General features: G+C 47.0%; 1 protein-coding gene across 5 annotated transcripts in view; it reads left to right on the top strand.

Annotated features, from left to right (window-relative positions):
- Positions 1–12,484: 12,484 nt before the first annotated feature.
- Positions 12,485–13,305, top strand: part of HLTF (helicase like transcription factor) — a 128,412-nt gene continuing 127,591 nt past the window's right edge. For 4 of the 5 annotated variants that reach the window (XM_077488260.1, XM_077488258.1, XM_077488257.1 and 1 more), the window contains exon 1: positions 12,485–12,638. In XM_077488260.1, coding sequence (XP_077344386.1) covers positions 12,619–12,638 — 20 coding nt within the window. In that variant the 5' untranslated portion in view covers positions 12,485–12,618. The remainder of the gene's footprint in view (positions 12,639–13,305) is intronic. The other variant, XM_077488259.1, reaches the window with a different exon arrangement.

The following is a 13,305-nucleotide window of genomic DNA, read 5'->3' as shown; positions in this document are numbered from 1 at the left end:
GAAAAGCTCTGGATGGCCGCACTCCAAGATTCAAGTGCCTTTTTTTTTGAAGCAGAATAACACAAAAGTGGGTCACAGCAAAGCAACAAAAGCTAATGTGTTTCACACTACCAAGAGGAGTAAGCAAAGGAGTAAACTCAACCAGTTTACTTTGTGCACTTTATGGACTGAGCATATATACTTTTTCTTGTACAAAAGGTTTTATTGAACAAACAAATCAACAGGATAATACAAAAGCAATGGTGGACACATCGTGTATACATATTTGCAGAAACTTCAGGTGTCAAAAATATTAAAGCAAGACATTGGGGTTTGTACATGTTCCTGAAAATTCCGGGGTGATCATATGAGGTCGGAAATCATGATAATGTGATGGCCAGCTAGATTCCACTTGTGTTAAGGTAGATTTGCAGGTCCTTGTGTCGAGAGAAATGTCAAACATAACACTGCAATAAGAAAACAAAAAAAAAGAAAATATAAAGAAAGAGAAATTGATAAGCGTACCTAAAGAATGGCGTTATACATTCGTAAACGTTATCTCACCATGTGTCCAGTCCCAGCAGGACCTAGCCTGTGGGCCCGAGAGAGATAGAAAAGAGTAAATAAGGAGAAGGTATGAGAAGAGGGAAGACCAGAAGAAGAATGAGGTAGGTATGTAGGATAGAGAAAGAGGAGTGAGAGGAAAGGGGGAGTCCATGCGGTGAGGGGTGGGGGGGGGGGGGGTGGCGATGTACTAGAGTGAGAGTAATGCTGGATAGAAGCGGGAAGGGTGGTATGTAACACCCAGGGTTGCCACGTCCGGAGGAATTTGTCATGCGTATCTGATAGCACGGCTGTCAGTTTCTCATTAACCATAATATCTTTATGCGATTTTTAACTGCTTCGAAACTGAGAGCTGGGGTTTTCCAAGCTTTTGCTATGGTTAACTTAGTTGCAGTAAACATATGAGATGCCAATTGGCGTTCTGAGCATATCTATTTTTTATCTTTAGTTTTCACCATTTTTTTATGTTTATTTCTATAATTCACGGACACAATGTTTTAGATTTTTAGTTCAGTTGTGGATTTTGATCCATTTTTCACTTGCTGCTATGATATGCACAGGATTCTATCACATGACTTGAATGTTAAAGCGGGAGTCCACCGGGACTCCGCGTTTTTTTTTTTTATTAAAAGCCAGCAGCTACAAATACTGCAGCTGCTGACTTTTAAAATAGTGACACTTACCTGTCCAGCGCGCCCGCGATGTTGGCACCCGAAGCCGATCTCTAGGTCACCTGTCGGGTCCTGCTGCCACCATCTTGGGTATGGGAATCAGGAAATGGAGCCTTTCGGCTTCATTTCCCAGTTCCCTACTGCGCATGCGCGAATCGCGCTGCGCAATAAGGACGCTCCCCGCTGCCTCTGGGATCTGTGTGTTTCCCAGCAGGCAGCGGGGCACTTGCGGGAAGGGGCGGGCACTTGCGGAAAGGGGCGTAAGTTACGCCCCTTTCCGCAGAGAGCTATCCCGGAAGTGGGTGCAGTTACCTGGATTATCCAGGTAACTGCACCCCCCTCCCCCCTGAAAGGTGCCGATTGTGGCACCGGAGGGGGGGAGGGTTCCGATGAGCGGAAGGTCCACTTTAGGGTGGACCTCCGCTTTAATGTCATTTTTTGATTTCATAGTCTTAGCCCTTGTACACACGGTCAGACATTCTGACAACCAAATCCGTTGGATTTTGTCCGAAACTGTTGCATACACGCGGTCGGACAAAGTTGTCGGAAAATGCGATCGTTCGTAACGTGGTGACATTATTTCGTTACGATGGGACTATGTTCAGGCTAGTAGCCAATAGCTTTGGTCTAGGAATTTGATCTGAGCATGCGTGGCACTTTGTCCGATCGGAATTCTCTACAAACGATCGGACAAAGTCCGATCGGATCATGTTGTCGCAAAATTTTATAGCCCTGCTCTAAAACTTTGTTGGTTGGATATTCTGACGGAAACAGTCCGATGGAGCCCACACACGGTCGGATTATCCGACAACACGGTCCGATCAGACATTTTCCGTCTGAATGTCCGACCGTGTGTACAAGGGCTTAGGATTATGTGGGTAGCGCGATTCTAATTTTTGTTTCTGTATTTATGTGATACGTGAGAATTGCAGCTTCCAAATGAATGGTTGGGAAGAAGTTCTCCAGCCATTTATTTAGTATATTTTTTTCTATAGCGCAGTTTCTTTCACCCTTTTCTATATTTCACTTCCTGATTCCCTTACTTAAGATGCCGGCGCCTCCAACCAGAGCTGAGGGACAGGTAAGTATAATTATTTTAGGGTTGAAAATGTGTTTGTCAATTTCACAAATATCACAAAGAACAACATAAAAATTCCATCTTAGTGACAACCATTAGTAGACATGCGTAATGAGTCAGCTCGATGGCTATCGCCCACAGCTTGACTCCCATTAACAAACAATGTATTATAAGGGTTGACAACTGTCATCTATTGCGAGGAATCTTCCTGGCCGAGGATCCTTGTTGTTCATGATAAAACTATATGGGGGAATAATAAGAAAAAAGAAAGGGGGAACCAAATCAAAAAAGGGAAAAGGGGGGGAGAAAAAGGGGAAAGTAACCCAAGAAAGGGGGTAGATAGAGTGTGAGAGGGAAGTAAAGAAAGGGAAAGGGGTCATAGAAGAGAGAGAAAGCTGCTGGGGAGACACTCGTAGAGAGAGGTAAATAGTGGACAGAGGGTGGGACACCAAGGGATAGTCCCCTTAACCCTCCCTGTGGTTAATTTGCATATTAGGGTGACCCTAAAAAAATAAATAAAAAAAAAGTTTAACCACTTGCCAACCAGGCAATAGCTGAAAGACGGCTACAGTGGTCAGCTTGTTCTGGGAGGGCGTCCTGGGGTGCATGTGTCCATGATGGCTAGGTTGTCCGGACCCGGTGCATCACGGATTGGTGTAAAGGGCCGATGGCAGTGGTCCTTTACCATGTGTTTGTTCCAGAGGCGGCTCTAGGCTTTGTGAGGCCTTAGGCAAAACCTAGACATGAGGCCCCACTGATGCCCTAGAACTGCGCAGCAGGCCTTCACAGATTGAGATCTTCGTGCGGTGGATGGGAAAAGTGACGTGCGTGGACGCAACATCACTCCTCATTGGCCAGGTAGAACATCAAGTGTCTTAGGTTACGTGAGAAGTGAGTGTAACAGGGCTCTTAACGTTGCCTGCACACGGCGGCATTAAGATGTCCTGTCACCTCTAAAATAAAGTGCTGCAGATCAGATGTTTGGCACGTTTAAGTGAAACAGTGCTCTTAACACTGCCTGAGCACTGTCAATGAAAACTGGGGTAATGTGTGTCGCACTACCCTTGAAAGAGCCGCCTGGTAATTTTGAGTTCCCTGTTCTGCGCCTCAACTCCAAGAACACCCTCAGCCCCTCTGACACACCTGGTTGATTGAATCAGTACAGACACACGTAGCGTATAGTACCTTTCACCTTACTGTAGGCTATAGGAAATTACACACATGCTTAGTGGTAGACAATATTTGTCTAGAATTAGAAACTTGCATAAATGACAAAAAGTGCAGTTCACAAAGCAGAGTAGAATATGCCCTCAGGTAATAAAGGTAAACAAATATATCTATAAAAGCAGCTCTATATCAATAGCAAAAAAATCAATACGAGACTAGGTAAATCAATATTTAGCAACACAACTGTAATCTAAAATCGCGGTTTCCTAGTGGTTTTCGAGTGCACGCGAAAAAATTAGAGAAGGTGGGGTCCCCCTTTAAATGGCAACAACTGTTATCCCTGGTCCAAGAAGTGATGTCATACAGGGGAGGACTGGCAGCCTGTCCAGTCAAGTGGCCCATTGAACCACTGAATCAGCTCATCCATGCCCATTAATGTAGATTTACAAGTGTCCATAAATGCAGCCACATCAGTGCTCATCAATGCAGCCTCACCAATGTCCCTAAATGCAAGCTCACCAGAGTTGTATTTTCCTCTGCCCTGTTTGGGAACTTGAGCATGGACTATCTTTCTACATGAGGAAAAATAAAAAGGCAGCGGCTTCCGGCTGTTTTCAACATAGGTTAGAGTGGCCTAGGCGGCAATGGCCACTCTGCCCCCCCCCCCCCCGGCCCAGCCCACCCCTGACGTCATACATGACACTTCCCGGTCTGTGCACAGGAGGGTGGCTGAGTGGACAAAGGTCTGCTAAGCTACTGCCACCCTTCCCAGTGCCACCCACCATGACAGCACTGGGCCCGCAGGTGGGACAGTGGTGCCCGGTAAACATGATGAAGGGGATTGCACATTGTGTCAGGGCTGGAAGTGATAGGCAGCTTCCCAGCCACTTGTAACACTTCCAGGTGAAAGGCGACAGTCAGCTTTACTAAAGTACACACACTCCCAGCTGCTATAGGGGCTGGAAGTGTGTAAAAAAAAAAAAAAAATTAGAGCACTGTAAAAATCTGATTTTACTGCTCCCCTATCCTGGCGCCATGAGATGGCTGCTTAAAGAGGGATTCCGCCAAAAAAAAAAAAATATTAAAAGCCAGCAGCTATAAATACTACAGCTGCTGACTTTTAATAAATGGACACTCACCTGTCCCGGGTTCCAGCGATGCCGGCAGCCGAGGCCGATCGACCGCTTGGGCCTCGGCTGCTGCCGCCGCCATTCTGGGTGAGGGAATCAGGAAGTGAAGCGAATCGGCTTCACTTCCCGGTTCCCTACTGCGCATGCGCGAGTTGCGCCGCACAATAGGAAATCTCCGCGCTGTCACTGGGACCCGTGTGTGTCCCAGCAGACAGAGCGGCAGGGCAGGAAATGGCGTAGACTCCCGTGGGAGTCTATGCCCGGAAGTGGGTGAAAATACCCCCCTCCCCCCTGAAAGGTGTCAATTGTGACACCGGAGGGGGGGGGGGGTTCCGATCAGCGGAGGTTCCACTTTAGGGTGGAATCCCGCTTTAAGCTGCCATATGGTAGTGCTGGCCATAGCCCTGGGGCCACTACAGTTGTAGGGCAGTCTTTAGGCTCGGTTCACACCAGTGTGCTGTGCAATCTCACATGTGGTTCACACCACACCACACTGCAGTGCAAGTCACATGTGAAGTCTGTGCTATGCGATTTCTGCCACACAGATAGTATGGCTAAATTTGCATCGCATTTGGACCAAAGTCATGCAGGACCCTTTTTTGGTTTGCACCAGAATCGGATCACATAGGTGTTCACACCCATGCGATCCGATTCATATCTGAATTGACAGTTTGCACAGCAATATGTGAACCCGATCTGGGGGTTTCATTAAAGAGTCATGCAGCTGCTGACTTTTAATAAATCGGACATTTACATGTCCCAGGGTCCAGCGATGTGGGGGAACGAAGCCCCGCTTGTTCCCCCCTCTGCTCGGTGGCGCCGGCATTCTAACTGTGAGCACCCGGCTGTGGCTTCACAGCCAGGCACCCACAGCGCATGCGTAAGAGGCACCGTGCGTCGTGATTGGCCGCACAGTCATCTGGGACCTGTCACGTGTCCCAGATGACTGACAGGAGGGAGGGGACAGAGCTGAGCCCTTCCTGCGATGAGGGGAAGTGATGTCACCAGCCCAGGCGCTGAAGGAGGCAGACTACAAGGGACCCCCTAGCAACAGGCATTTAGAGGCGAGTTAAAAAAAAATCCAATTAAAAAAAAAAAAAAAAATTTAGGAATTTTCATGATTTTTTTTTTTTTTTCTGTGCAACACCACTTTAACTTTGTATTGACACTTCCAGTGGTTCATATAAGGCAGTGTGAACCACCTGCGAGTTAAGTGCGATGTGGGAACCCGCAGTGGATTTGCGGGGTTCTCGCATCGCACCAGTGTGAACCGAGCCTTAGGCCGCGTACACACGCGCGGACTGTTCGCTCAACTTTGTCCGTCAAACAGTTTCAGCGGACAGTCCGCTCAAAATTAGCATGGACTGACTTGCCCACACACGACGAACGAACAGTCCGCTGAAACCGTGCACGATGACGTGAACGGCACGTACGACGGGACGAAAAATACGACGTCCTATACACTGCAATGCAAACTTCGGCGTGTAAATCCTTTCTGAGCATGCGCGGAACTTAGTTTGACGAACAAGCCTACACACGAGGGGACTGTTCGCTGAAACAGAGTTTCAGCAGACAGTTTTTCGGAATTTCCGAAAAACTTTGTTCAGCAGACTGTCCGCTGAAACTGTGCGCTGAAAGCCCACACACGAGCGGACTGTCCGCCGAAACACTGTTCAGCGGACAAAGTTGAGCGAACAGTCCCCGCGTGTGTACGCGGCCTTAGTGTTTGTTCACACTGCAGTGATGTGGGATCCCTGCAAATCCACTGTGGGTTCCCTCATCGCATTGCCCTATGCAAATTGCTGGGAGTGTCAATACAAAGTTAATGACACCTCCCAAATCAGTTTGCATAATCGCAGTGTAAACTACAAATTCGGACAGGAATCAGATCACATGGATGTGAACACCCATGCATTCCGATTCTGCTGCAGATCAGAAAAGAGGTCCTGTGTGAGTTTGGTCCGAATGCCATATGAATTCAGCCAAACAATCTGTATTGCTGAAATCACATCGCACAGAGATCGCATGTGATTTGCACTGCAGTGTGGTACAAATCACATCCGATGTTGTACATCGCTGCAGTGTGAACTAGCACTAAGTCCTAAATCTTCCTCTCTAATCCCTGGTGCATGTTGAAACTGTGAATAGGACCTGTGGGCAGTATCAGGGCCAAAGAATAACAAGGTGGGCAGTTCCTATGGATGGCAGTAGATAATGGCCAACCGGCCCTCTTACCAGACCCAGGGATGCAGCAACAATGGTTCCTCCGATCAGGAATAAGCTCATTCTGGGTTGCCTGCAGCGACTCCGCTGGGTAGTGCCCAGGTCTGTATTCTGGAAATAACCTCATGCCTTTCTTCAGAAGGGATGGTGCTAGGCTGTGTGGATATCTTTCTGGTGGTGCAGTGCCGTGGGATTCTCTTTCTGATGGAGTCCTGGGTGCACTTCCCCAAAATTCTCCCGGGCTTCTGCTTTTCTCTCCCTCCTCTTCAGCTGGGCATGCTGGGGGGCTGCAGTTTCTTCCCTTAGTGTTGCAATGTCCAGCCCTCGGGACTACATTTCCCACAATCCTCCTCTCAGCTTAATTTTAGTGTTTTTTCTCCCTGTCCAATAAGAAGGAGGGGGAAGAAACACTAGTACAGTGGTGGTGAGGAGGAGGGGGGAGAAATCAGTACTCATCCATGCCACATCAGTGCTCACCCGTGCCACGTCCATGCCACATCAGTGCTCATCCGTGCCACATCAGTGCCTCACAAAAGTGTAATAGGTAGGAATCTAGATTTGAAATGTATGTCCCTAGAACACCTACCTGATGGTGCTCCCTGCACGTTGGGCCTTTGTATGTAGCCAAGCTGTGTAAACATCTCACACACGGTATCGCCATACTCGGGACAAGTAGCAGAATATATTTTAGGGTGTAATTTTTACTATGTACATGCTATGTGTTAGAAATATCTTATAAATGGACAACTATGTGTAAAAAAAAAAGCGTTTTCATTTTCTTACCATGTTTTCCAAAAACTTGTGAAAAAAAAAAAGATATGTTCAAGACCCATTATGCCTCATAGAATATATATTGGAGTGTTTACTTTCCAAAATTGGGTAATTTTTTAGGCATTTCTATTGTCCTGGTGCCCCAGGACCTTCAAAAGTGAGGTTGTCTACAAATTATATGTGTAATTTATGCTCCTAAAACACCTGACGGTGCCCCTGAATGTTGGGCCTCTGTATGTGGCCAGGCTGTGAAAAAGTGGTATTGCTATACTCAGGGGATTAACAGAATGTATTTTGGGGTGTAATTTGTGGTATGCATATACCATGTGAGAGAAATAACCTGTTAATAGGACAATTTTGTGAAAAAAAAGAAGAAAAAAAATCTTCACGTGGGAATAAACTACAACTTAAAAAAAACTCACCATGCCTTTTACTAAATACCTTGAAATGTTTACTTTGCAAAAATGGGTCATTTGGGGGGTATTTGTACTTACCTGACTAGGGAAATGAAATGGGCCGTCAGTACATCAGGTGTGATCAATTTTCAGTGATTGGCACCATAGCTTGTAGACTATAACTTTCACAAAGACCAAATAATATACACTGATTTTGGTTATTTTTATCAAACATATGTAGCAGTATAAATTTTGGCCAAAATTTATGAAGAAAAATTCAAAAATGTTATAACAGAAACAAAGAAAATATTTTTTTTTTTTTTTTTTACAAAGATGTCGGTCTTTTTTCTTTTATAGGGCAAAAAAATTAAAAGCCCAGAGGTGATCAAATGCCACCAAAAGAAAGCTCTATTTGTGTGAAAAAAAGGACAAACATTTCGTATGGGTAAAATGTAATAACGGAGTAATTGTCATTCAAAATGTGAGAGCACTGAAAGCTGAAAATTGGTCTGGTTAGGAAGGGGTTATAAGTGTCCAGTGGGCAAGTGGTTAAAGCAAGTAAATATATGTAGTGCTACCTACAGGGCCATCTTTAATATTGATTGGACCCTGGGTAAACATTTTTTTTGGGCCCCCAGCCCCCACTCTGAGACTTACACTAAAAAACAGCTAGACTCAAAATCAGTTTACTACAGCAGATTAGGCAGCGATTGGTTGCTAGAGGTTACAGTGTATCATTACTGCTCACTGACTGGTTGCTAGAGGTTACAGCGTATCATTACTGCTCACTGACTGGTTGCTAGAGGTTACAGCGTATCATTACTGCTCACTGACTGGTTGCTAGAGGTTACAGTGTATGATTACTGCTCACTGACTGGTTGCTAGAGGTTACAGCGTATCAATACTGCTTGCTGATTGGTTGTTATAGGTTACTGCACATCATTACTGCTCGGTTGCTAGAGATTACAGCAGATCATTACCGTTCATTGATATGTTGTTGAAGATTACTGCACATCATTAAAACTCGCTGGTTACTAGAGGTTACTGCACATTATTACTGCTCACTGATTGGTTGCTAGACATTACATAACATCATCTCACTGCCTGCACACCACAGACTGCGGAGGTGACATAACCCACCAATAGACAAAAAATTCTAGAACTTGTTATGAGCAATGAGCCTTCAGGGTTGCGCTGTGTGTGCGCAGTGCAGGCTTGAGGGGTGAATTGTGTATGGAGTGCAGGCTTGAGGGGTGCGCTGTGTGTGCAGTGCAACGCTTGAGGGGTGCACTGTGTATGGCTTGAGGGGTGCGCTGTGTGGGCAGCGCTCGCTTGAGAGGTGCGCTGCGTGGGCAGTGCTCGCTTGAGAGGTGCGTGGAGTGCAGGCTTGAGGGGTGCGCTGTGTGCGGAGTGCAGGCTTGAGGGGTGCACTGTGTACATCTCTCCCCCCTTCCCCAGTACAAAGCTCTCTTCCCCTCAGAGCTTTCTCCTGTACAGAGTTGGGCTGCAGAGGAGTAATTACAGTGTCTATTCAGGCTGCCAGTGATGAGAAGCTACCTGTGTAGATTCCCCGCCCCCTCCCTCCTCTGCTGTCCCATATAGATCGATGTGTGGAGGGAGCGGTCTGAGCAGCCACTGGAAGAGGAGCACTGTCACTTGTAAATACAGATTTTAAAAAAGTTTTGTCTTTAGTTATACTTTAAGTTGTGAGGTGGAACCTCCATGGATCAGGCTTGTTTTTCCACCATATTACAAAGATGCTCGATTGGATTGAGATCTGGAGAATTTGGAGGCCAAGTTAACACCTTGAACTCATTGCTATGTTCTCAAACTATTCTTGAATTCTTTAGACCAGGCCACCCTCTTCCATTGTTTTGTGTTCCAGTTCTGATGCTCACCTGTCCATTGTAGGAACTGTCAGCTGTGAATACAGGTCAGCATGGGCACCAACTGGTCTGCAACTACACAACTCCATATGCAACAAACTGTGATGCTGTGTGTTCGGACACCTCAGCAATTTGACCTACAGTAGCTCTTTTATTGATCGGACTACAAAGGCCAGCCCTTGATCCACATGTGCATCAATAAGCCTGGGCTGTCCATGACCCTGTCGCCGGGTTTCCTTCCTTGGACGACTTTTGTTTGGTCTTGATCTCTGCAGATAAGGAGCATCCCACAAGAGCTGCAGCTTTGGAGTTGCTCTGACCCAATCACCTGGTCATTACCTGACTCAGTCACCTGGTCATTACCTGACCCAGTCATTATCTGACCCAGTCATCTGGTCATTACCTAACCCAGTCATCTGGTCATTACCTAACCCAGTCATCTGGTCATTACCTGACCCAGTCATCTGGTCATTACCTGAACCAGTCATCTGGTCATTACCTGAACCAGTCATCTGGTCATTACCTGAACCAGTCATCTGGTCATTACCTGAACCAGTCATCTGGTCATTACCTGACCCAGTCATCTGGTCATTACCTGAACCAGTCATCTGGTCATTACCTGAACCAGTCATCTGGTCATTACCTGAACCAGTCATCTGGTCATTACCTGAACCAGTCATCTGGTCATTACCTGAACCAGTCATCTGGTCATTACCTGAACCAGTCATCTGGTCATTACCTGAACCAGTCATCTGGTCATTACCTGACCCAGTCATTATCTGACCCAGTCATCTGGTCATTACCTGACCCAGTCATCTGGTCATTATCTGACCCGGTCATCTGGACATTATCTGACCCAGACATCTGGTCATTACCTGACCCAGTCATCATCTGACCCAGTCATCTGGTCATTATCTGACCCAGTCATCTGGTCATTACCTGACCCAGTCACCTGGTCATTACCTGACCCAGTCACCTGGTCATTACCTGACCCAGTCACCTGGTCATTATCTGACCCAGTCATCTGGTCATTGCCTGACACAGTCATCTGGTCATTGCCTGACACAGTCATCATCTGACCCAGTCATCTGGTCATTACTTGACCCAGTCATCTGGTCATTACTTGACCCAGTCATCTGGTCATTACTTGACCCAGTCATTTGGTCATTACTTGACCCAGTCATTTGGTCATTACCTGACCCAGTCATTTGGTCATTACCTGACCCAGTCATTTGGTCATTACCTGACCCAGTCATTTGGTCATTACCTGACCCAGTCAGCTGGTCATTACCTGACCCAGTCAGCTGGTCATTACCTGACCCAGTCATTATCTGACCCAGTCATCTGGTCATTACAACTTGGCCCTTGTTAAAGCGATAATAAACCGCAGGCCATTAAAAATAAGATATAAATTCCCTGTAAGGCAAAGACATAATGTGTGGTGTGCATTGCATACTAGCACATTGTAAGAAACATACCTTAGAACGAAGCCCTGCAGCGCCGTGATGTCACCTCTGAAAGGGCTGACGTCTTCCCCTGGTCTCCCTTCCAGGTTCATGTCCTCTGGTTACACAAGTGGCCGGGGACGTGATGACATCACTCCCACACATACACACAGGAGCTGCCATCTGGCACTGTAAGCTGGTCCTTCAGATTGCATGCACCGGAGATGTCATCAGCTACATGCACTCAGAGATATTCACAGTATCTACACTGGTAAACCTTATTACAGGCTTACCTGTAGGTACAAGTGGTGTGTACTACCACTTTAGTCACTCAAAGCTTTAGACCCCTTTCACACCACACCGCCCATAGCTATTTTTAGCAGCGTTTTACCGCCAGATTTGCGGCGCATTTCGGCTGCTAGTGGGGGCGCTTTTACCCCCGCTAGCGTCTGAGAAAGGGTTAAAACCGCCGGCAATAAGCCGCAATAGCAGTGTTTTGCCGGCGGTATTGCAGCGCTGCCCCTTTGATTTCAATGGGGAGCAGCGGTAAACACACCGCTCCTTCACCGCTCCAAAGAAGCTGCTGCAGGACTTTTCCCTGACGTCCTGCCAGCGCACCGCTGTAGTGTGAAAGCCCAGACAATGGTGCAGGTTCTTTAGGGCAGATTGCAGGCGCTATTTCTAACGCTATAGCGCCTGCAAAACGCCCTGGTGTGAAAGGGGTCTTACGCTTGTCCATTTTTCTTCTTTCAACACATCAACTTCAGGGACAACATGTTCACTTGCCGCCTAATATATCCCACCCAGTCTCAGAAGCCACTAAAATGAGTTGATCGTGTTATTCAACTAGCCTCTCGGTGGTCATAATATTATGGCTGCTCGGAGTATTTCGCATTCCCATGCTTTTATTTATTTACCGGTGCCTGTTGTTACTATGGTGGGGAAGCTTCCCCTGGAACACACAATAGCGCCATCTAGAGGTAAACATAACACACAACTAATCAGACTCATTCCCAGTCCAATATGTGAACGGGTACAGCTCCACCCCTAAAACTCCGAGCGAACCACAGCAACCCCGCCCACTGATCTCTAACTGGGCGACCTCTGTTCGGGTAGCTATTGGCTAGTTGTCACGTGCTCACTGTTCATTGGTTAGAATTTGTGTTGGGGGCGGAAGGCCGGAAGTGTCTGTGGTTGGCTGGGTGTGTGGAGGGCGGGAAATCGGAGGGCCCCGTTGTCCGGTTGTCGTGGGTTGTGAGTGGAGCTGATGAGTTAACCCTTCGTGGTGTGACACACCATTCATATCACCATGTCCTGGGGTTGTATGAGGTAATAGCGCCCTGTACATGGCAGTGCTGGGCTGGAAGGAGCAGAACCTCCTCCATATATCCATCCTTCTCTCCCAGCTGCTAACATGTGTATCCCGACAGTGTATAATCCACGATGTGTATCCTGACAGTGTACACTACACGATGTGTATCCCGACAGTGTACGCTACACGATGTGTATCCCGACAGTGTACAATCCACGATGTGTATCACGACAGTGTACAATCCACGATGTGTATCACGACAGTGTACAATCCACGATGTGTACCACGACAGTGTACAATCCACGATGTGTATCACGACAGTGTACAATCCACGATGTGTATCACGACAGTGTACAATCTACGATGTGTATCACGACAGTGTACAATCCACGATGTGTATCACGACAGCGTACAATCCACGATGTGCATCACGACAGCGTACACTCCACGATGTGTATCCCGACAGCGTACAATCCACGATGTGTATCCCGACAGCGTACAATCCACGATGTGTATCCCGACAGCGTAAATCCACGATGTGTATCCCGACAGCGTACAATCCACGATGTGTATCCCGACAGCGTACAATCCACGATGTGTATCCCGACAGCGTACAATCCACGATGTGTATCACGACAGCGTACAATCCACGATGTGTATCACGACAGCGTACAATCCACGATG

This window comes from Lithobates pipiens, unplaced genomic scaffold, assembly GCF_037356315.1.
Source record: "Lithobates pipiens isolate NorthernLeopardFrog02 unplaced genomic scaffold, aLitPip1_a1.2 Scaffold_18, whole genome shotgun sequence".
Taxonomy (NCBI): Eukaryota; Metazoa; Chordata; class Amphibia; order Anura; family Ranidae; genus Lithobates; species Lithobates pipiens.
The sequence above is the reverse complement of the archived record's forward strand: the minus strand, read 5'-3'. Positions and strand labels throughout refer to the sequence as shown.